Source organism: Schistocerca serialis, chromosome 1, assembly GCF_023864345.2.
Source record: "Schistocerca serialis cubense isolate TAMUIC-IGC-003099 chromosome 1, iqSchSeri2.2, whole genome shotgun sequence".
Taxonomy (NCBI): Eukaryota; Metazoa; Arthropoda; class Insecta; order Orthoptera; family Acrididae; genus Schistocerca; species Schistocerca serialis.
Genome location: NC_064638.1, coordinates 556477230 through 556502872, shown reverse-complemented (window position 1 = coordinate 556502872; position 25643 = coordinate 556477230). Strand labels below are relative to the sequence as shown.

General features: G+C 40.3%; 1 protein-coding gene across 2 annotated transcripts in view; it reads left to right on the top strand.

Moving 5' to 3' along the window:
* The window catches only part of LOC126475420 (serine--tRNA ligase, cytoplasmic), an 80148-nt gene extending 55109 nt beyond the window's left edge, over positions 1-25039 (top strand). For both annotated transcript variants that reach the window (XM_050103268.1, XM_050103277.1), the window contains 5 exons: positions 7309-7498; positions 7761-7858; positions 21715-21844; positions 23657-23736; positions 24825-25039. In XM_050103268.1, coding sequence (XP_049959225.1) covers positions 7309-7498; positions 7761-7858; positions 21715-21844; positions 23657-23718 — 480 coding nt within the window. In that variant the 3' untranslated portion in view covers positions 23719-23736; positions 24825-25039. The remainder of the gene's footprint in view (positions 1-7308; positions 7499-7760; positions 7859-21714; positions 21845-23656; positions 23737-24824) is intronic.
* Positions 25040-25643: the final 604 nt, after the last annotated feature.

The window sequence follows — 25643 nt, the reverse complement described above, 5'->3', positions numbered from 1 at the left end:
AGCAGGTCGAGCCGCGAGCTGTATTACTGCGCGAGCTAAGACCGCAGAGATCAGAGTGACACCTGAGTTGCTTTGCTCAACGCTCTGGCTAGAGTCGAGAACGGTGGGGTGAGCGTTGAGCGGCCGAGTTCCGAGGGTGGGGGGAGCGGTGAGCGGCCACCACTCACCTGCTCGGAGACAAATCGTCCGTTCTCTTGCGAGCAAGTTGTTGCAAGTAGTTCTTATGTTCTCCGCTAGGAGGCTCTCTGTCCTGTTGCTCGCATCAACTGCCCAGAGGGCAGGACGTGCGACTGAAACGATTGCTGACGGAGTGCGACGCTAAGTTAAGGTGCGCCAGACACTGCACGCGGCAGAGGAAGCACAGAGACGGCACGGCATGTGTGAAACACAAAATCCAATGGGGCACTGCACAATGCAGGCAGCCAAGGCAGAAGCAGGGTAGAGGCCGGCGCTGGCTGTGTTGTGTGGCGTGTAGTGTGCTCTGACCAGCAGAGGCCCCACTGGTCTGCTCCCTCTCTCTCTCTCTCTCTCTCTCTCTCTCTCTCTCTCTGCTGTGGGAAACGTTTGGAGCTACCGTTCTTTTTTTCTGAATCACTGATTGTTCACTCCTTTGAAAGATTTAACTCTATGAATTAGTTCAGGAGCAGATCGCCCATCGCTAGCTACCACCCCCTTGAACGACACAAGCAGGCTTTTGGATTGTTGGGAATATGCACCGACACTCTTGAAAGTATCGTAGCCTGGAGAAAGATCAGGCATAAATACTTTAACTTTTCTGCTACATTCAAAACAATCTCTTATGACTGACAAACTGAAACAAGTCATTGAAGCCTTGTACTGATATCGGGTATGGAGCACAGCAGTTTGGGGAACAAGATTCATCGATGAACGTTGCTTCAAGTCACAACATTATAGAGTCTTTAAAGCCAGAACTAGTAAAGTAAAAATTATTCCACACTTAGGCAATGGATTTGTTGTCAGTGGAAGATTTTTGTTCGATTACTGCCGTTTTGGTGTGCAGATAGAATTAGCACAATGGTGAACATAAATGCGCCAATCAGGCGAATAAGAAGGACCAGGAAGGAACAGACACATTCTGGGAGGTGCTAAAAGATAACATCTGAAAGGTAGTTGACAAACACATTATCCTTCTGCTTGAGGAATTTAATGCCCAGCTGACGATTAAAGAAAATGTCAAAATATTATTGCCAACTATCCAGTTCACAGGTGAACCAGTCGCATTCGAGAGAGGCTGGTGAAGTTATGCAGACTGCTCAGTCAGGTTATAAACTCAGCTGCTTTCAAACAGCTTCCCAGAAAACAGAAGACCAGGACATCTCCAAACTGGTATCTTTGTGAATCCAAATTGATCATGTTGACATCGTGCAGAAGGAGCAAAAGAGATCCAGAACGTAAAAGTTATGAGAAATGCCAGGCTATCCTTAGATCACTACCTTTCAAAGATCAAAAGAAATACCACAGTAGTTACTCCCAGAAAAAATAAGTTTGACAGAGACAAGCTACAGAGGAACCAAGAATTTTCCCATGGAAATTTTAAATCTGGAGAATTAGGAGCAACTATAAAGGCTCTAGTCAGCGCAATTAAGGAGACTGCCCTATTCACGAAATTAAGAAAGATTACTTGTTGGGATAATGGGTGTGATGTAGCAGTACAGCTGAGACAAGTTGCATGGTAGAGATGGAATGTCCAGAAAAATGCTCATGTTTCTAAACATGGGAAATCTGCATCAAAAATGATATACAAGGTGAAGTGTGTATTTGATAAGAATCATCTGATACTGATTGAGCAAGACTGACAGGAAAATAACACATGGAACTTCAATAAAAGCTTCAAGCACAGTTTCAACAAACTCGAACCTCCGAGCCTACAGTTTGAAGATAGCAACAGTGACAAAGTTATTATTGCCAGATTTTAGCAAGTTATTTTGAACGTCTAATCAACTGTGAGGCTCCAGAGAGTGCATTCGTTTGTGAAAACAATCCAAAAATCCACTTAAATTTGTCTCTGTTGATAAAGGAAGAAATCAGGAAGATCATCTAAGCAGTGAAGAACAGCAGAACTTTGGGTGAAGGTCTGATAATTGCTGAACTGTGGAAGTATGCAGGGGCTATGTCAGTCAATAATCTTGTTGCAATTATTTAAGACATATGGGACAGTCAAAGACTTCCAAGTGGATGGATTTCTGCCATAATGCATCCATTTCCTAGAAAAGGGGCAGAGCAAATGTGAACAACTACTGTGACATCTCTCTCCTGCTAACTACTTACGAGATTCTCTCAAAATCTCTACAGAATAGGGCAGAATAACAAATCCACATAAAATTGAGGGACTACTGAAGAGGTTTTAGGAAGGGGCAATCACATGCTGTGCGGACTATGAGTCTGAAGTCCATCCTTTCATATCTGAAACTTTGGAACAGAAAATTGTGGAGAAATTCGTCAGTTTCAGGAAGGCACTTCACTGAATTGATTAAACCACCTATTTTTAAATCCTTGAAGAGTTTGACTTGGCTAACAATATGAAAGTTATTATCAGCAAACCCCGACCAACGCTACCTGCAAAGTGAAGTTCAGAGAAGGGAAATCTGATGCCTTTGAAATCAGTATAGGGATGAGACAACGAATGAACTATCACCTCTTTCTTTAGCTCTGTTTCAGAAAAGGTCATCAAAGAATGGCATAATGGAATGAGCAATTCAGGGGTAAAAAATGGGGTAAGGCTAGGCTACAGGTATATGAATCTTACCATTAACTGTCTAACCTTTGCACATGGTCTTTTCAGACTCAATAGATATGGCAGCAAATCAGCTTGGCTAACTGTAAATGCAGGCAGTGAAGGCTGGGCTCCAAATCTCCTTTGAGAAAGCACAAACACAAAATCAGTGCCAAGAGAACTGGGGGTTGGACTAAGAAAAATGAAACAAGCAGAAAAGTTTAAATACATAGGTGAGTGGATAGAGCCTAACCTGTTGGAGATTTTTTTCATCCATTAACAAAATGGGAATGGTCTACCAACCAATTAAAGGCATGGATAATAATGAGACTGACATCTTTAAATGCAAAAATTAGGCACTATTGCGCTGTTACTCGATTGGAGGCCCTGTATGCAACACAGACTCTTACAGTGAATAAAAAAGCTCTAGTGGAGGAACTTGAGACCAAAGAGAGATTTAAAGAAAAATGGTCCCATCAAAACAACAGTGAATACAGAAGACACGACAACCACAAGGATAGTAACCTACTTTCAAGGTAAGAAAATCAAAGGAGCATCATTCACAGTGAGATCTAAAAGAATTGGAAATTTCTCTTAGGAGTGTCATCAAACTTTAGAAAAAAACTACCGAAACACACAGGTTTTGAGGGGAAACAGAAACGGAAGACAAGGAAGACGTGGACCCAAAAGAGAAAAGAACACGGAAATGAATGCAGGAGCTTGGGCACCAAAGATGGCATTGTAATAAAAGGAATAGGAATGGGTACACAACTGTAATTTACAACATGCTACTCAGTGTCCCTTCAATATCCAATGGCACATGGGACCTCACCTCCATGCTGTGAGGGTAGAACAGGCCAGTATTTCATATCTCTAGTTGGAACCCTATCCGAAACGTATTCCTCCAAACAGGGGACTATTTGACGTGCCACCATGGCCATATAGCAGACTACAGTGTATCATAACAGGCAGTCTACTGTAACCAGAGCTCCCATATCATACAGTCATAGAACAGATAGCAGCTCTAAACATTACAGTACTTGTGCAGTTTTTTGTTGCCTGCACACCCACCTATCATTTGGAGAACAGACATGTAGGTGGACGATGAATGTTGCAACCACAGAAGAAAGAATTGAAATGATCCTGATTTACGGAGAATGTAGGAGAAATGTTGAGGCTGATGTTGCCTTGTATGCTGAGCGTTTTCCGGGGAAAACTCACCCTCGTTCTTTCTTTTACAAGGTCTTTACAATGCCTTTGTGTCTGATGGCAGCTTACAGACTGTCAAAAGGAAACGAAGCAAACATGTTACAGGAGAAGATAATTAAATAACTGTACTAGTGGCAGTGCACCACTATCAACATATAAGCGCTCGCCTTACACCACAATTCCGGTGTGTCCAGAGGTACTATTGTCACAATACTGCATCATCATAAGTATCATCCATACCACGTGTCACTGCATCAAGAACTTCATGGCGCCGATTTACACAACCAGGTAGTATTTTGTGAATGGGCACATCAACAAATGCAAATGACCCCCACGTTCTTTGCCGAGGTACAATTTCCCGGTGAGTCTTCATTCACAAACCATGGTAGCAGTAACCAGCATAACATGCATTACTGGTGTATAGACAATCCCCAATGGTTAAGGCAAGTTGACTATCAATGTCTGTGGTTGGTTAACATATGGTGTGGCTTCATGGGGAACAAACCCATTGATCGATATTTTATCACCGGCATGTTGAATTGACTCAAATATCGAACATTTTTGGTACAGAAACTACCAGTACTGCTGTAGGATGTTACCCTAAATGTTTGACAACATACATCATGTTGCCCAGCACATCATGCAATTGAAGTGCGGGAGGTATTAGAGCATGTTTACATTGGTCTGTGGATCAGCAGAGGTGTCCCTGTTCATTGACCTACTACGTCTCCAGATTTGACGTTGCCGGATTTCTTTCTGTGGGAATATTTAAAAGACAAGGTTTGCTAGCAAGTGGCAGCAGGCCGTGAAGACATGGTAGACCGCATAAGAAACACTTGTGCTGACATTCCTGCAGATATGCTTGCGTCCTGTGTACGGTCATTTGAAAAGCAGATCACAAAGTGTATTGAAGTTGGCAGTACTAAGTTTGAACACTTACTCTGATTGTAAAAGCAGAGTAGTGTTTGCTCCGAGCCACAGCCGTAGTGGCACGTCGAGTAATTCTCTGTTCAGTATATTGGACAAATACAACATTGTGAATGGGGTTTCCAATTCAAAGTTGTGAAATACTGGCCTGTCCTCCCTCGCAGCATGGAGGTGGAGTCTCCACAAGCCTTTGGGTATTCAAGAGCCTTTGAGTAGTGTGTTGTAAATTATGATTGTGTACCCATTTCTATTCCTCCAATTACAGAATGATCTGTGGTGAAATGAAGAAAATGCTTCAGACAAAATATATGTAGATTTTGCCATAGAATCGTAATTTGCAATCAAAAATGGGGTTTGTATTGAAGATTTCAGAGTTGCCACCCACGCACAGGGTATTGTGGTATCATTGGATGTCCTGCAAGAAAGAACTTAATTTAAGGAAACTAATCCAAAAAAAATGTGAAGTGTTCAAACTGTAAAGCAATGTGTGAATTGCAGTTGTATGACATGACATAGTAAAGTTAAAGTAATTTGCTATGTTCGACTTCAAAATAAAGATTCCTCTTTTATCTGAACAAGGATACTTTAACAATGTAGGAACAGACAGATTGCTACTTACCATAAAGAAGACGTTTCAAGTTGCTGACAGACAAAGTTAAGACACACAAAGCTGTTGGACACAGTCTTCGTCAGTTGCCAGTAAAACACACAAACACACACACACACACACACACACACACACACACACACACACACACACACACACACACAAAATCACATACCATTCGCACACACAAAAGCACAATTCACATGCAACCGCTGACTCCAGCACCTTGGCCTGAGGTGCTGGAGGTGGTTTATTGTGTGTGGGTTACTGACGAAGGTTGCGATCAAAAGCTGTGTGTTAGAATCTTTTCACTGTGCTCATCTGCAATTTGACATGTCTTTATTACAGTAAGTAGCAATCTATCTTTTCCTACATTGTTGATAATGCTACCTGGAGTTTCCCTTGTTTGAGGATATTTTGATTAATTCTAGAATCAAAAGACGGTGACTAGCTTTTAAAGTGTCAGGTTTAAATCTGATAAAATGCATAGCACTCATGTTATGTGCTTGTTGAGACTGCTGGTTCCAGAAAAGTGATGGAACTGCAAAGACGTACCATCATATTGCGTCTGTGATGGGTGACTGCTCGCTAATGCTGCATAATACGTGTGTCTTGTGCTGGACAGCCGAAGATGGCTGTTGACAACAAATACATACGCCCTTTTGCTAGATTTGAAGTTAATTATTTGAAAATATCATTTTTAGAAGATCATTGCTGTAAAGATGATACTTAGTCCTCTTTCAATATATTTGAGTCTTCTGTAGGCATAGAAATGTCAGAATGGGATTTTTAGGTTTGAATGTTAGGTGAAACATTGTATATCTGGATACAGTGTACCTATCCACTTCAAGTTTATTGTTATGAAATGTGCACATTTATTCTATCTTTCGTTGCAAACAAAACTTGTGAATGGCCCTCGAAAATTAACCCTGTTCAGAAAAACACGTCTCAGTTCTCCTCTTCCACGTCATTCAAAATAGTTCCCAGCTCATATTAAGTCTTGACTTCATATTCCCTCTCATCCATATTAAAGTTCCCAAAATTAGAGCCTACCATTTGACTGACACATTCACACACCTGCATGGCTACCCACAGTCTCTTGTTTTAACAAGTTTATCTTCTGCTGTAGCAAAATCTTACAGATTGTGTAAAATACACAGATCTTTTTGCGACATGCATTACATACAATCACAACAGAAATTTATACAAATACACACAGTATATGTAATAATTTTTTTACTCTTTTGTCACCAATTTTATATTAGCATAGCAAATATTCCATACAATAAAATAAGAAACTTAAAAAGGAATGAGATGTATAATGCAGATAGCAAATTAATTAAATACAAGTGTGCATAAATAATCCTCTGTTATAACCCCTTTGTGATGAAGTAGTACACTGTATGTCACTCATAAAGAAAATATTAAAATGATTTTTTTCTAACTGTACAATTTTTAAGCATTTATTTACAACTAAGTTAAACAGTAGATTGGATTATAAGGCAACAAAATGGGTGTTACCTTACGTGTGTAGTGGTACAGTAAGAGTGGTCAGTATGTGTAACATGTGGTCATTGTGTGTCTGTCACTAAGCACTGAAAATCAACATATTGAGGTTCACAGTGACTTGTATCTTTTAACGAACTGCAGCGTATTCCTTTCAAATAGAAGTGTGCTGATTTTATACACATGTATGTTTGTATTAGCACCTTAATTGAAACCGAAGTTTTTTTTTGTTTGTAATTATGAATAATGCAGTTACCAGTTATTGTTAGTGATTATCTGAAATTAAATTAATGTTTCACTGTATTATAGGAGCTTATTTTTACAGGTAGAGCAATTTTGCCTCACTTCTCCTTACGACAATAAATCATGGGAAATGATGGAAGAAATGTTAGGAAATGCTGAGGAGTTCTGCAAAAAACTCGAAATTCCATATAGAGTAGTAAATATAGTGTCTGGTGCTTTGAACCATGCAGCTGCCAAGAAATGGGATATTGAAGCTTGGTTCCCTGGTTCTGGTGAGATATTTCTCAATATATCAAAATGAGCAGCAACCTGATAATGAATATGTTCTTATTTACTATTACCATAGATTAATAAATCACTTATTTAGATAGATAGTTAATATGAATTGTGTTTTCAACTCATTTTGAAAGTTGCTTACCATCAACAATTAGAAATAAATTATTTTCATATCTTCACATGTTCATATTCAGTATTATATTAAAAAATGCAATTGTTGTGGAAATATATGTAATAAATTTCCTCATCTTGTCCCAGGTGCCTTCCGTGAACTTGTCTCATGCAGCAATTGCCTTGATTATCAGGCAAGAAGGTTGCTTGTTCGATATGGTAAAACAAAAAAGATGAACACTGCTGTAAGTTTCCATTTGTGACGCATTAAATAAACTGTTCCTGACTATTTGTAACTGTTTCGTATTAAGAGTACTGCCGACCAAACAAGAGCTAAACTGTTTTCTGCAACCATAAATTTTAAAACAATTTGAAGGTTATTTATCCATTGTGCCTTGCCTCTGTGCTTGCTGGAGTGCTCAGATCTCATTGTTTCTCATTCCTTCAATTACACGTCTCAAATTTTTTCAGTATCTTGTTTCTGATAAGTTTTGTACATATAGCTGTTGGCATTCATTGTAGTGCCTCTCAGCAGCTTACTACTGCAATTTTGCCTTCAGTAAGTTCTTGCCATTCTTTTATGGTGGTTTTCATCATTGTAATCTAGTGCTCATGTTGGACTTACTTAAAAAAAATTAAAATGAACACAAATGTATGGATGCTGCATAATCATTTTCTGCTATTTTCAAACAAATTTTCACGGTATTTGGAAGTATACTCTCTTAGTGGTTTCTATGTTTTCTGTCTTTGTTAGAGCAGGGAATTGAATCTCATTGTTATTGGATAGTTTGCCAATATTTTCATATTTTATGGCATTGTCAGTAAATGTCATTTCACACAATTGAATGCCTGCATTTCTTTGTATGTATCTTCCTAGTATCATATAAGTGAAAATATTGATCAACAAAGATAACTGATGCCCTTTGCTATTATTTTGTACTTGAAACTACTCTTTAATCCTTTATTTGACACAGTTTTATTATATTCCATTCGTATGAATGCAGTGCTCTGGTACTGGCTTACTGTTAGTCATGTAAATCAAAGTGAACATCTATTTGGTATTTGAAATTTTACTAAACCTTTCACTGCTTCAGATGTGCTCTCTGCATTCCATGCTGAGGGCAGAGGAAGTTGGTACACCTGGAAAGATAACATTGATTTTGATCCTGTGATGCCTATGCCTCCTGAGGGACAGTAGAGATACTGATGATGATTTCAGTGCCGTCCACCAGCAGATAGTGTTGTGGCATAACAACTAGAGCACCATCTACCGTATTTACTCTAATCCAAGCCGCACTTTTTTTCCAGTTTTTGTAATCCAAAAAACCCCCTGCGGCTTAGAATCGAGTGCAAAGCAAGAGAGAGTTCTGAAAAATGTTGGTGGGTGCCGCCACAACTAACTTCTGACGTCGAATATATGTAGCGCCACACAGGCATGCTTTGTAGGCACAAAGATACATACTGGCACCAAAATCTCTGCGTCAGTAAATAAATTTAAAAAAAAGTGGAAGACGAGCCTTTTTCCTCCGCCCAGAGTTTCGACCACTGCATTTTGGTACATTATCCATGAAGTAAATACAAATTCTGTATTGTTGATCTTCGAATGTAGCAGCATTTCAACGTACTACGAAAATCCGACTGGCAAGACTGTTTGGGATGTTTGTCAATATGGCCAACTCTACGTTCTGAATTTTTTCCTACCTGTGAGAAGAGATGGTTGCTAATAGGAGCTTTTATGAATTGTGAATCACATGTAGTATTCTCTTCGCCATAAGATTAATACGAATATAAACATTTTGCCATGTATTGTTTCGTGTTTGCTACTATCTCATTTAAATCCTGTCTGCCTAATAAACTACGAAACTAGAGTGAGACAACAGCAAACGGGGAAGAATATACATATCATGTCATGTTTATATTCGTATTATTCTTATGCCTGATAGTGATACAGTCAGAAATGAAGCACGGCAACTGACTAGATTTTTAAATCTAAGATGACTCTAATTTCTGTGCAGAATGTAATGAACTAAAGAGGCGCCTGCAAAGATTTTGGAACGGAGAAAAATTTTCGCTAAAATTTCGTTCAGAACATCATCTATCATACGCAGTCTGTTATTTGGTTCTTGTTGATCATTATCAAAGAAAGCAGTAGTGTAAGTAACAACAAATGTTTCGCTAATGAGACGATTCCTCTCTATTTTTTATTTGTAAGCGGCGGTAGCGCGCACAAAAGCAAGCTACGCCGCGAGCGGCGACAGGCCGTAAACACGCACTATCGGAATGCGACAAACAATGCATGACACAGTGCAGTAATGCATTTTCAGCTTGGAGTGACGTAAACACCTATAACAAAGAGAACGGCACTTATCAGATCAAAGAAAAATAAGCAATCAATTCAAACCAGACGAAGCACGTGAAAAAGGAAGGATATCCGTATAAATACGGACGGAGCGCGTGACGCGTAGCAATGGCTACCTGGTAAACCGTAACTGCTAAGCTTACGACTCGAACCAAACTACTGCAGCTGTATCGTCATTCATTCGACCTAAATTGTGTCTCATATTACAACTAGATGAACTTTGTTTCGATTTGGAGGTGCGACCTACAACTTTTCTCTCCCCTTGAATTTCGAGTCTCAAATTTCAGGTGCGGCTTAGATTCGGGGAAAATTTTTTTCCTTGATTTCGAGTCTCATTTTTCAGGTGCGGCTTAGATTCAAGTGCGGCTTGGATTCGAGTAAATACGGTATGTCTACCCTTTAACAGGGAATGCTCACAGCCAGAAGCCTTAGTGTGGTGCAAGTGTGTGAAGCAAGCAGGCAATCATGCCACACAGACATATTCATGCTTTGTACAGTCAACTGAGTAAGTTTAAAAGGATCAAGTAGTGACCTTAGTAATCACAAACTCCTTTTTTAAACATAAGAACATTCACCGGTATACTTGGGAAAGCAGGGGAACCAGATCTGTCATTGACTATATAACAACAGATCAGGAATTCAGGAAGGCTGTGAGGGACACACGTGTATTCAGGGGATTCTTTGATGACACTGATCATTATTTAATCTGCAGTGAAATTGGGATTGCGAGGCCGAAAGTGCAGGAGGTCAGGTCCATATGTAGGAGGATAAGAGTGGAGAAACTTCAGGATAAGGAAATCAGGCACAAGTACATAACAGCGATCTCAGAAAGGTACCAGTTAGTTGAATGTAGCCAATTACAGTCATTGGAAAAGGAATGGACAAGGTACAGGGACACAGTACTAGAAGTGGCTAAAGAATGTCTTGGAACAGTAGTGTGTAAAAGTAGGAGGAAGCAAACAGCTTGGTGGAATGACACAGTCAAGGCAGTCTGTAAAAGGAAAAAGAAGGCGTATAAAAAATGGCTACATACTAGAACTCAGGTAGACAGAGAAAGTTAAGTTGAAGAAAGAAACGAAGCCAAACAGATAATTGCAGCATCCAAGAAGAAATCTTGGGAAGACTTTGGAAACAGGTTGGAGACATTGGGTCAAGCTGCTGGAAAACCATTCTGGAGTGTAATTAGCAGTCTTCGAAAGGGAGGTAAGAAGGAAATGGCAAGTATTTTGGGCAGGTCAGGAAAACTGCTGGTGAATCCTGTGGATGCCTTGGGCAGATGGAGGGAATATTTTGAAGAGTTGCTCAATGTAGGTGAAAATACGATCAGTAATGTTTCAGATTTCGAGGTAGACTGGGATAGGAATGATGATGGAAATAGGATCACATTTGAGGAAGTGGAGAAAATGGTCAATAGATTGCAGTGCAATAAAGCAGCTGGGGTGGATGAAATTAAGTCGGAACTCATCAAGTACAGTGGAATGTCAGGTCTTAAATGGCTACACAGGATAATTGAAATGGCCTGGGAGTCGGGACAGGTTCCATCAGACTGGACAAAAGCAGTAGTCACACCAATCTTTAAACATGGAAACAGAAAAGATTGTAACAACTACAGAGGTATCTCTTTAATCAGCATTGTGGGTAAAATCTTCTCAGGTATTGTTGAAAGGAAAGTGTGAGTATTAGTTGAGGAGCAATTGGATGAAAATCAGTGTGGGTTTAGGCCTCTTAGAGGTTGTCAGGACCAGATCTTTAGCTTATGACAAATAATGGAGAAGTGTTATGAGTGGAACAGGGAATTGTATCTATGCTTTATAGATCTAGAAAAGGCATATGACCGGGTTCCTAGGAATAAATTATTGTCTGTTCTACGAGATTATGGAATAGGAGGCAAACTTTTGCAAGCAATTAAAGGGCTTTACATGGATAGTCAGGCAGCAGTTAGAGTTGACGGTAAACTGAGTTCATGGTTCAGAGTAGTTTCAGGGGTAAGACAAGGCTGCAACCTGTCTCCACTGTTGTTCATATTATTTATGGATCATATGTTGAAAACAATAGACTGGCTGGGTGAGATTAAGATATGTGAACACAAAATAAGCAGTCTTGCATATGCGGATGACTTAGTTGTGATGGCAGATTCGATTGAAAGTTTGCAGAGTAATATTTCAGAGCTAGATAAGAAATGTAAGGACTATGGTATGAAGATTAGCATCTCCAAAATGAAAGTAATGTCAGTGGGAAAGAAATATAAACGGATTGAGTGCCAAATAGGAGGAACAAAGTTAGAACAAGTGGACGGTTTCAAGTAGTTAGGATGCATATTCTCACAGGATGGCAACATAGTGAAAGAACTGGAAGTGAGGTGTAGCAAGGCTAATGCAGTGAGCGCTCAGCTACGATCTACTCTCTTCTGCAAGAAGGAAGTCAGTACCAAGACTAAGTTATCTGTGCACCGTTCAATCTTTCGACCAACCTTGTTGTATGGGAGCGAAAGCTGGGTGGATTCAGGTTACCTTATCAATAAGGTTGAGGTTACAGATATGAAAGTAGCTAGGATGATTGCAGGTACTAGTAGATGGGAACAATGGCAGGAAGGTGTCCACAATGAGGAAATAAAAGAAAAACTGGGAATGAACTCTATAGATGTAGCAGTCAGGGCGAACAGGCTTAGATGGTGGGGTCATGTTACACGCATGGGAGAAGCAAGGTTACCCAAGAGACTCATGGGTTCAGCAGTAGAGGGTAGGAGGAGTCGGGGCAGACCAAGGAGAAGGTACCTGGATTCGGTTAAGAATGATTTTGAAGTAATAGGTTTAACATCAGAAGAGGCACCAATGTTAGCACTGAATAGGGGATCATGGAGGAATTTTATAAGGGGGGCTATGCTCCAGACTGAACGCTGAAAGGCATAACCAGTCTTAAATGATGATGATGATGATGATGATGATTAGTGACCTTTCAAGTGACGGGGTGATCCTTTCAGAGAATTGCCACATAAGACGAACATGCTGCGTCAGATGTGCAATGATGCTGGTATTGATGGTCATGTGGACATTCTCACACCTGTAGACAAGGTTCTTAATGTCCATGCAACATTAACGCCCACCAGGATTGTCATATTGTAAGGGTATCACAACTACCACAGCACAGATAAGAGGGCTTGTGAGTCCAGATGAGTCAACGCGAACTGTTGGGGATAGGTTATTAGTAGTGGGACTATAGGCACGCACACCTCTAGCCCATCTTCCACTCACACCATGCCACAGCATTGACATGCACAACTCGACTGGTGCCATCAGACGATCACTTGAAAGATGGAACGGCGCACCATGGTCTTCAGCGGTGAAAGCACTCTCTCCATGCTCCCAAGTGGTGGTCGTTTGTGTGTACGACGTAGACCTGGTGAATGCTGTCTTGTAGAGTGCATTTGTCCAAGAAACACTGGTGCAACCCCAGACCTTATGGTCTGGAGTACAATAAGCTACATCTCTCATTTCTTTTCCTGCTCTTCATCAGTGGTCTTATTCTGATATTTCCCAGAAATCACGTCTTTCACTTGATGGGCGCTGTAGCCGTTATTCCTGAAAACCTTGTGTAGGTGGCTCAGTTCATGGAGCAGGTTATCGTCGTCTGATATTACTCTTGCACGATGCACCAATGTTTGTAATACTGTGCGCTTCTGTGCTGGATGATGATGGCTGGTGACGTGCAGATACAGGTCTGTGTGGGTGGGTTTTCTGTAGATGCTGTGGCCAAGGCACCCTTACGGTGGACAAGGACGTCGAGGAAGTTCAATGCATTATCTTTTCCCACCTCTGTGGTGAACTGGATATTACTGTTGATGCCATTGAGGTGTTCCAAAAACTCGTCTAGTTTCTTGCGTCCGTGTGGCCAAATGACGAACGTGTCGTCAACGCATCGAAAGAAACACTTCGGTTTCAATGGTGCAGTATCTATGGCAATATCCGCAAAATTCTCCATGAAGAGGTTTGCAACAGCTGGAGCCAACGGGCTACCCATTGTTCGCCGTCTATCTGATCGTAATGCTGGCCATTGTACATGAAATAGGAGGATGTAAGAGTGCACCTAAATAGCTCGACCACGTACTTTGTGCCAAAACAGTCTCGTTTATTTTATGTGTGTTACAATTTCTGCAATATTAGACAAGCCTATTTCATTTCATCTAGCAGACCGTGACAAAATAGACGTAATCAGATCAAGAAATCATATCAGTCTTGGCTACTATTTGTATTAACAGCTTTTTCACTATTATACAATGATATTTCGGTTCTTCATGTGGCAAAATGTTTGACAAACTTTGATGAGCTAATAGATTCTTTCGCAGAAAGGAAAACAAGCCATGTAAAGCTATAGCAAGAGTAGAGAGAGAAAAATGCTAGGATGTAAGAATTGAAGAAATGTGTACTGTCTTACTTGTCTCTTTATTGTTTTATGTATCCTATAATTAATGTTATGTCACACAAAATAACAAGTTATTAGCTAATAAAGAGTGCAAATTTTCTGAAGATTTCTTGTTCTCCTGGTAACAAATAATCTCATCCAGTATTAACTGCAAGTTTTTCTTTAAGAGGGGGCGGGATGTCAGACTGACCGAGTGGTGGCAGGAGAGGCACCACAGGACATTTTAATTTCCACTGTTGTGAACACAGTTTGATGGCATCGATTACAAAATATTCACGTTTGAATTCCACGGAGCGAAATACAGTTATGTGTGATAGAAGAATGCTGTGTGAAGAGGCGTGGCGCTGCACTTGGGCACACTTAAGACCAAATAACATGTCTTACATTTCCTCGAACATATATTTTATGTTTAAGACTGTTCAGAAAGGTGTACACTACAAAATGAACATTTTTTGAAAAAAGTTTGGCATCCATCTCAAACGCTTGGGAGGGAGGGTGGGGGGAGTGGAAGTAATGTAGATCTTGGGCAGCTGTGCAGAGCAGTCTGAGTTGTAGTGGGGAGATGTCCACATGTCCCTTGTTTACGTTTAGTGATTTTGGTGTTTCCTCTTTGTTCGCTGCTGTCACGTCAACTGAAAACAAAACGGATTTCTGTGACCGCGAGCTATCAAGTGAATTAAAATATATTCACGTAATTACTGAGGGCTAAAATGTTATTAGTTTCAGATCTCATTTTATTACCACCTTCCTGATTGTCAAGTATTAATCACCTTGCAGAACAATGAAGTTATTTTTGACGGTTTGCTACAGAAATTTGGCTTTTATTAATCTTTTCCGCTGAGGCAGTCAATTAATTTGAAACGAAGTGTTTAATTCCACGCTATTGGCTAGTTTTAGCTGTTCGCTGCATTTCAAGTGCACGTTTTCATCTTCTAGCACATATGGCATTATGCCATTATAAAGAACCAAACATGAGATAATACAGTACTGGTACTCCAAGAAAATTTACATTCCAAAAACCACACTGAGGTTGATTCCTACTTTATTGGTAATCTGGACATGCGAAGGTGCACTATAAGCCAAATTACGCATTTTAGTATGGTTCACGAAATTCTGATGCTCTTGGAGTATCCTCTGATGTCTTGTTTCTTTCATGACATAATGTAAGAAAACATGTGAGAAACATGAACACACCCAATCTGAAACTCTTGCAACTAGTGTCGCCAAAGTTGAAACACGCCGAGAGTGTTTAGTTTCACCGAGTTGGGCAAATGCGCGATTCGGGTGCGCAGTGACTGGTAGTGCTGTTGCCTGCAACCTAGTGGCGTCGTGGAAACTAGGCTTTACTTTCAAAGTAAATTTCCTTTTGTGCAAGATGAACCATGTGCGAGAATGTAGATTAATTTCTTAAATCACAGAGCGTTTGACTCTCAATTAAAAATCAACTCTTCGAGGATGAGTCATTTAGAAGAATTTCAAGCCTGGAAGATCAGACATTTAGGTCATTAGTAAACATTTTACTGACACATTTGTTTGATGTATCTTAAAGTGTAACAAGCGTAGAAAAGATCAACATTATATTTGATTGCTTAGCTTCTCTTGCAGCTTATTATTCTATAGGTAGTGGAGAGCGGGCTTGGTAATTATGACGATAAATAATCACTTGCACTTCCGACACTTACTATGAATACTTTTATTTTCGCAGCATATACACAGTGCGTGTAGCATAGGGCGCGTACTACAGAGAACTGATCTGGAATAGATGCAGTTGTTCTCGCTGCGGTATGGTAGCGATATCATTGGGGGGTGAGCTAGTGGTTCTACATCCCCACAGATCTTCGAGACCAATATTATATGTAAAGATTTTGCTTTTCTTATAGCAACACTATGTACATTAATTTAAAACATTAACTTTTCTATTTGTGTGTTCAAACTACTCAACAGTGATGTTGCTGTTGGCTGACATCATCATATACCCTATGCTCTGAATATCCACTGTCATCGGCTGGTGAGATCACATGACTTGCACTGTGCCTGGCTTACAAACACACATTTGCAATCTCGATTTCAGTGCTTCAGAAAGTAATATGTGGTGTTTGGTGGGATTTGCATTTGAAAATATGCAGCGTACATGTTGCTGCACGTCAAAGATCTTTCCAAAATGTGTTTGTTTTCCCCCTGAGTTTCATTTTCTAAAGTGCCTAGACATTCTAAGCTGGTGTATAAAACCATAGTCATTCAAAGAACTGATAACTTCTAAAGTTCCTAAGGAAATTATACTGTCGCTTAACACGGAAAAAGTGTATTTTCACCCGGGGGAAAATGTATATATAACTGGGAAAAATCCAGAAATTTTTTTTACTTCTCTACGTATACACCCTGGTTGGTCACCCAGCACATAATTCATCCCAGTGAGGGCTCTGAACATCAGTCTTACATATGTTTGTGAAGAGAGCAAATAGTAATCACATAGTGCAGTATTCTGGTGAATATGGTAGCTGCATTAGTATTTTCGAACTAAACCAGATTTATATCACACAATGTTCATATTTATATATAAATACAAAGATGAGGTGACTTACCGAACAAAAACGCTGGCAGGTCCATAGACACACAAACAAACACAAACATACACACAAAATTCAAGCTTTCGCAACAAATTGTTGCCTCATCAGGAAAGAGGGAAGGAGAGGGGAAGACAAAAGGAAGTGGGTTTTAAAGGAGAGGGTAAGGAGTCATTCCAATCCCGGGAGCGGAAAGACTTACCTTAGGGGGAAAAAAGGACAGGTATACACTCGCACACACGCACATATCCATCCACACATACAGACACAAGCCTTTTGACGAGGGCTGTTTGGTTGAATCTGGGAGTGGGGCTGAAGGTGAGGCCTTTGGATAGGACAGAGGTTTCGGATTGGGAGAGAGGTTTGGAGGAAAGGTTAACTACTGAATTAGGGTGTTGTGGTTCCAGATTGTGTTGATCGGAATTTTGAGGTTTTGGAGGGAGTGGAGCTGGAAGTGGGAGATTGAGTAGTTGGGAGAGACTGGGTTTGTGTGCAATGAGAGGAGGTTGAGGTTTGCTGGAAAGGTTGTGAAGGGTGAGTGAGTTGCCTTTCCGGAGGTGGGAAACCAGGAGATTGGATAGTTTTTTGAGGTGGAGGGTGGCATGCTGTTCTAATTTACGGTTGGCCTGTAGGAGGATGCTCTGGACAGCCGGTGTGGATGTGGGAGAGGAAAGATTAAGGACTTTTATTAAGGATAGGAGTTGACAGGTGTGTTCATTGGCTGAGTTGATGTGTAGGTGAAGGATTAGGTGGGTGAGGGCAATGGATTGTTCAGTTTGGAACTGGTGTAGGGACTGATGGAAGGAAGGGTTGCAGCCAGAGATGGGAACTTTAAGTGTAAGGCCTTTGGGGGTGATGCCAAATGTCAGACAAGCCTGAGAAAATAGAATATGGGAGTGTAATCTGGCTAGGGCGAAGGCATGTTTGCGGAGGGAATGTAAATAAAACTTAATGGGGTCATTGTGGGGGTGTTGTGAGGGTGACATGGTATTAAAAGGTGGAAAGTGTTAACATGAGGTGAAATGAAAATGAAAATAGAAATATAAATACATGGGGAGAGATAAAGGTGAACCGGAAAGAAACAGGAGATCTGGAATGAAAAAAGGCGAAAAGGTGTTGGTAACAGCTGGGCTATGTTGGACTTGGGTTGGTAGATAACGATGTGCATAAAGGTTAGGTGGTTGTGTTGCCGCCAAAACACGTTAAAGGACGCAGAAATTCGGGAAAATTTCGAAAAAACTGCGTGTAGTATATTAAAAGGAGTGGTATTGTGGTGGCAGATTATGAAAACGAGACTAACAATTGTCTGACGAAGAAATAATCGCGTTAAAACCTGTGGGAAGCGGCTAAAAATGATCAGTGGTGTGGGAAAAACGGAAATGGAAATAAAGTGAAAGTTATTAGAACTGGCCGAAATGGTTGTTTAAAAGGTGAAAGGAGCTGTTTGTGAACTAGAAACGGTGGATATTATAGTGGCGGTAGTGCTGAAAGCGGCAAAAAATTTTTTTGGTTATGGTTTGGAAGTGGGTTACGTATTATTGAGTATATATATAGGCGGGATAAAATAGTATAGCAGATTACGGTAAAAAGGAGAAGGTGAATTCAAGGTGAAACCAAAGTGAAACTACTGGCAAAAACAGAAAGAGGAAAATAAGACGACAGAAAAGATTTCGAAATGCAACAGTGACAATAACAAACGTAATTGTTGGATTCAAATTAATGATATCAATATAATGGAAGGAAACATTCCACGTGGGAAAAATTATATATAAATACAAAGATGAGGTGACTTACCGAACAAAAACGCTGGCAGGTCCATAGACACACAAACAAACACAAACATACACACAAAATTCAAGCTTTCGCAACAAATTGTTGCCTCATCAGGAAAGAGGGAAGGAGAGGGGAAGACGAAAGGAAGTGGGTTTTAAAGGAGAGGGTAAGGAGTCATTCCAATCCCGGGAGCGGAAAGACTTACCTTAGGAGGAAAAAAGGACAGGTATACACTCGCACACACGCACATATCCATCCACACATGTGTCTGTATGTGTGGATGGATATGTGCGTGTGTGCGAGTGTATACCTGTCCTTTTTTCCCCCTAAGGTAAGTCTTTCCGCTCCCGGGATTGGAATGACTCCTTACCCTCTCCTTTAAAACCCACTTCCTTTCGTCTTCCCCTCTCCTTCCCTCTTTCCTGATGAGGCAACAATTTGTTGCGAAAGCTTGAATTTTGTGTGTATGTTTGTGTTTGTTTGTGTGTCTATGGACCTGCCAGCGTTTTTGTTCGGTAAGTCACCTCATCTTTGTATTTATATATAATTTTTCCCACGTGGAATGTTTCCTTCCATTATATTGATATCATTAATTTGAATCCAACAATTACGTTTGTTATTGTCACTGTTGCATTTCGAAATCTTTTCTGTCGTCTTATTTTCCTCTTTCTGTTTTTGCCAGTAGTTTCACTTTGGTTTCACTTTGAATTCACCTTCTCCTTTTTACCGTAATCTGCTATACTATTTTATCCCGCCTATATATATATACTCAATAATACGTAACCCACTTCCAAACCATAACCAAAAAAATTTTTTGCCGCTTTCAGCACTACCGCCACTATAATATCCACCGTTTCTAGTTCACAAACAGCTCCTTTCACCTTTTAAACAACCATTTCGGCCAGTTCTAATAACTTTCACTTTATTTCCATTTCCGTTTTTCCCACACCACTGATCATTTTTAGCCGCTTCCCACAGGTTTTAACGCGATTATTTCTTCGTCAGACAATTGTTAGTCTCGTTTTCATAATCTGCCACCACAATACCACTCCTTTTAATATACTACACGCAGTTTTTTCGAAATTTTCCCGAATTTCTGCGTCCTTTAACGTGTTTTGGCGGCAACACAACCACCTAACCTTTATGCACATCGTTATCTACCAACCCAAGTCCAACATAGCCCAGCTGTTACCAACACCTTTTCGCCTTTTTTCATTCCAGATCTCCTGTTTCTTTCCGGTTCACCTTTATCTCTCCCCATGTATTTATATTTCTATTTTCATTTTCATTTCACCTCATGTTAACACTTTCCACCTTTTAATACCATGTCACCCTCACAACACCCCCACAATGACCCCATTAAGTTTTATTTACATTCCCTCCGCTAACATGCCTTCGCCCTAGCCAGATTACACTCCCATATTCTATTTTCTCAGGCTTGTCTGACATTTGGCATCACCCCCAAAGGCCTTACACTTAAAGTTCCCATCTCTGGCTGCAACCCTTCCTTCCATCAGTCCCTACACCAGTTCCAAACTGAACAATCCATTGCCCTCACCCACCTAATCCTTCACCTACACATCAACTCAGCCAATGAACACACCCGTCAACTCCTATCCTTAATAAAAGTCCTTAATCTTTCCTCTCCCACATCCACACCGGCTGTCCAGAGCATCCTCCTACAGGCCAACCGTAAATTAGAACAGCATGCCACCCTCCACCTCAAAAAACTATCCAATCTCCTGGTTTCCCACCTCCGGAAAGGCAACTCACTCACCCTTCACAACCTTTCCAGCAAACCTCAACCTCCTCTCATTGCACACAAACCCAGTCTCTCCCATCTACTCAATCTCCCACTTCCAGCTCCACTCCCTCCAAAACCTCAAAATTCCGATCAACACAATCTGGAACCACAACACCCTAATTCAGTAGTTAACCTTTCCTCCAAACCTCTCTCCCAATCCGAAACCTCTGTCCTATCCAAAGGCCTCACCTTCAGCCCCACTCCCAGATTCAACCAAACAGCCCTCGTCAAAAGGCTTGTGTCTGTATGTGTGGATGGATATGTGCGTGTGTGCGAGTGTATACCTGTCCTTTTTTCCCCCTAAGGTAAGTCTTTCCGCTCCCGGGATTGGAATGACTCCTTACCCTCTCCTTTAAAACCCACTTCCTTTTGTCTTCCCCTCTCCTTCCCTCTTTCCTGATGAGGCAACAATTTGTTGCGAAAGCTTGAATTTTGTGTGTATGTTTGTGTTTGTTTGTGTGTCTATGGACCTGCCAGCGTTTTTGTTCGGTAAGTCACCTCATCTTTGTATTTATATATAATTTTTCCCACGTGGAATGTTTCCTTCCATTATATTAATGTTCATATTTAATTGAAGCAAAGGAAACTTTTCCATGCACAGGTCGTGGGTTTATATTTTGTTTATATTTTCATCCATACGTGCCAGTAATTGTGACTTCAGATTTGAGCTAATATTTGTTGTTTGTCAGAAAGGTTTGTGAACTGCAGTAACTTTAGCAGGCTATTAAACACAGCGTTGATGTAGCAGTGATGATTATTATTATTATTATTATCATCATCATTATTATTATTATTATTATTGATCACATTTTACTAGCTTCCAAAATGACAGAAGTATTCTTAAACGTTTCTTACACTGGAGATAATAACTTTTACAAATTGCCCACTGTCTCCTCAGTCCACCTTATAAATAATGCTGCAGAATCTTACACTTTGTGTAGCTTATCACTATCACATATACGGTGCATACTGAAATGATTTCAGCAAAATTTCCAGTCTGTAAATAACAATTACAATGGTCAGTTATTAAATAACACTAGTCATATTTTTACCATCATTTGTCTGTAGTTTGTTTGAGACTAAGCTTGCAAGTGTTGGTGTAATACTACTTGAAATACCTGTAATGTAGTCAGATTCACTGTCATTGCTATTTCACTTGATCATTTGGCATATTTTTTGCAGATTCCATTTGTACACATGCTTAATGCAACAATGTGTGCTACTACTAGAGTCATTTGTGCCTTGTTGGAAGTCCACCAGACAGATGATGGCATTAAAGTTCCTGCTGCACTGAAGCCTTACATGCCTCCAGGTAATTGTTTTGCAGTTGCTGCTCATTTGAATGTTGCCTGTGGTATGTGTTATATGTAAAGATTCCGAAACTGTTATACCTGACCATGCTCAATAAAGTGAAGTGACAAAAGTAATGGTATGGCGATATGCACATGTACAAATGATGGTAGTATCATGTACACGAGGTATATAAGACAGTGCATTTGCGGAGCTGTCATTTGTACTCGGGTGGTGCATGTGAACAGGTTTCCAACGCGATTATGGCCGCATGACGGGACTTAACAGACTTCGAACGTGGAATGTTGGTTGGAGCTAGATGCATAGGATGTACGATTTTAGGGTGGATGGGGATATTGTGTAGGTTCGGTGGGTGGCAGAATAGCTCTGCTGTTCCAGTCCTGATTGGTACTTAGTCATGAGGGCATTTTCCTCACCCAGGACTGGAGAAACTTAATCACATTCTCCATCAGGGTTTCGACTACCCCTCCCATAGTGGTATTCTGCTGCTCACCGAACCTACATGATATCCTCGTCCATCCCTATACAACCCCTGCTCTCAGCCCTTTGCCTCATGGCTCATATCCCAGTAATAGACCTTGATGCAAGACCTGTCTCATACATCCTACCACAATCACCACCACCACATATTCCAGTCCAGTTAAAAGCAGCACCTGTCCTATCAAAGGCAGGGCTGCTTGTGAAAACCAGTCTTGTGATCTACAAGCTAAGCTGCAACCACTGTGCTATGTTCTACATAGTCACGATAACCAAGAAGCTTTCTCTCTGCATGAATGAATGGTCACCGACAAACTGTGGCCTGGAAACAGCTGGATCACCCAGTTGCTGAGCATGCTGCCCAACACTATGTTCTTCATTTAATGACTGCTTCACAGCCTGTGCCATATGGATCCTTCCTACCAACACCAGCTTTTTGGAACTGTGAAGGTGGAAACTCTCCCTTTAATAAATATATCTTACGTTCCTGTAACCCTCTTGGCCTCAACCTTCATTAGTCATTGTCCATCACCCACCTATCCCCTTCCCTGTTTCCACTCCAGCAATATACAGCCCTCTATTCCACCAGCACACCCATAGTCTCCTTACTTCTCTCCTTTTTCGCTCCCCCCCATCCCACCCTCCACCCCTCCATCCACACCCCCCTGCCCTCTGCCTAAGCTCCTGGCTGCGCCCAGTTGCCCTACCCTCTCTCCACTTTGTTATTGTATGCTCCCACAAGCAGCTCATTACTTTCCCACCCCTACCCTGTTATCCCTCTTCCACCCTGCCCCAGCCTCCCACTTACCCCCACCATCCAGACGGCTTCTCTCATCATGCACAGCTGTTTACAGTCTGGCCTTGGCAGCCAGAGGCAGTGGTCATGTGTGTGAGAGAGCTGCGTTTGCATGAGTGTATGTAATACAACAGATAAACTTGAGGGGCATGTCAGTGAAGAAAGATTCATTGTTACTATTATGCCACTGAAATTTCTGTCTCTGTTTCATGACTACCTAAAAGTTCTTCCATTATATGCACTTAATATTCATGTGTGATCAGTAATGGTAATATTTTGTTTGAAGAAAATGTAGTTTGAAATTCTATGGCATGATGATCTTACGTGTTTGCTTTATAGTTAATAAATGTTTATATTTCATAAACAGTCAGGTGTTATGCATGTATTTGATTACGATTATTCTGCAGAATCATATTTAATTTTCGGTGTAAACTGTTTATCTGTAAGCAGACAATTAATTTGAGGTCCTTTAGGTACATAAATTTGTGTCATAATTTCTTTTAATTCATATCATGAGTTCCAACAATTGTTACTTTTCAGAATATCAAGAACTGATTCCATTTGTGAAAAAGGCACCAGCAGTTCCAGCGAAGGAATCCTAGCGTGGTTCAGCAGTTTAGGTAAAATATTTTCGTGATTCGTCTTCAAGCATAAAAATATTTTGTTTTAGAGTTGTTTACTGTTCTCCTGAATTGTCTTGCACTTTTGTAACGTGTGCTGTTATTGCAACTTAATATTTTCATAAATGAGGGAGAACTGAAAAGTTCCTAGCTTTGTAGAAGAAGAATAGTCAGAATTTTGACTGTACGCATTTATTCAACGTACCCCTAACCCCCCTCAGATTGATGCACTTGTTTGATCATTGCTTCATCTCTTCTATTCCATCAACGGTATACTGTCTCTGCCCCAGAAAATGGACAATAAAATCCGGGCAATTTCTGGGTGAGGAACTTCCATGGTCATAGGAACTGTGTGATGCTGTTTGTTTCATGGTTCCTCAGTTCAGGGATCATGAGTGTGGAGCCAGTTTCCATGCTCAGCCACTAATCTAGCTACAAAATCCTTTATAGCATAAAAGTGGCCCATAACAGCTTTGGTTGTCTCGATTTATGCCTCCTTTTGCCTGCTGTTCAAACATTTCAGGACCCACATCACTGCGAGCTTCCTCATGTCTAGGACATTTTTAATAATTGAATCACTTCCTTCCTGGGAAATGTCCAGTATCTCAACTACCTTTTTGGCACATATACCCTGCTCCCCAAGTCTCAGAATATGGACAGCATCCTTTGTAGCCAAACCTACGGAATTCAACTAAAGTAGTGAAATGTGCAGGTTATGACAGTGATATAAAATGGACAGTTCTCCCATAATGTTTGTGGCATCATAATGCGAATACCCTCCGTATACTTGTCTGTTGTATATTTGATGATGCTACAGATGTGAAACTTGTTTGACCGCTGACCATTTCACATTCTTCCTTAAATTAAAAATAGTTGTAAGAATAAGAAAAGTGTGATATTTCAGTTACATAATACGACAAGATATTAAACTTTTGTATGGTGCCGAATTCCTGTTTCAGTTCCAAGTGGAAGATGTCGAAGCCAGGAACTTTTCAGTCTCCTTGTTAGTGCTGTTGCAGAGCTTACCTTATAGACAAAATAATTTTGTATGAATGCTGTATGAGGTATCTGAACTTTTTCATTTTCAGAATATAAAGTTGGTGTGAACTGGAAAAAAGATTGTCAGCTTCTCATCTCAGTGCAACATCGGCGATCTGGAAGACACATCGTTCTATTGCATAGCTGATCTAGTACAATTTGCCATCAATAAAGAGACTGTCATATTTTATCATAAGTCCCATGATTACTGATTTGTATGAGAAAATAAATTGAAATGATTTTTAAAAAAAAATCTCTCACCGAAGTATGGATGTTTCCTTTACTGTGGTATTTGAGAATGTGGGCAGACCAGTAGTTCATGTAAAGTAAAATTGGTTGCTTAGATGGGTGAAGTGTGTGACATGTGAGGTGAGCTTGAAAAAAAATCTAGAATTTACGGTGAAGACTTGATCTGGTGTGACTACAAGAAAAAATTTACCCCTAGCATCTATTCAGTTTATGTTAAATCTGTTATGAGATATGAACATGTGACATGCCAGTAATGATGTAGGAAGAAGAAATGATGACAAAATTGATTATGTCCAGTAGAAATTAAATTTGAATAACAAACTTTAAGAAAAATGAAGGTAGTTAAATGTGGAAAGTGAAGCTGTGAAAGAAATCAAGGTGAAGGCATTAACTTAAACAGAACAGTTCACATGATCTGACTATGAGAAACAAATGTGTGGCAAAAGTGTACAATATTAGATCTTGGAGACCTGAATGAAAAGAGGGAAAAGCTGCTCATAACAAAAGATTTAAGTTGGCATACTTCATTTAAAGGAAATATGAGGGGTGCTCAATAAGTAATACAACACATTTCTTTTCGGAAAGAAGTTTGGTTTTGTTCAGGATTCCAATATACCACT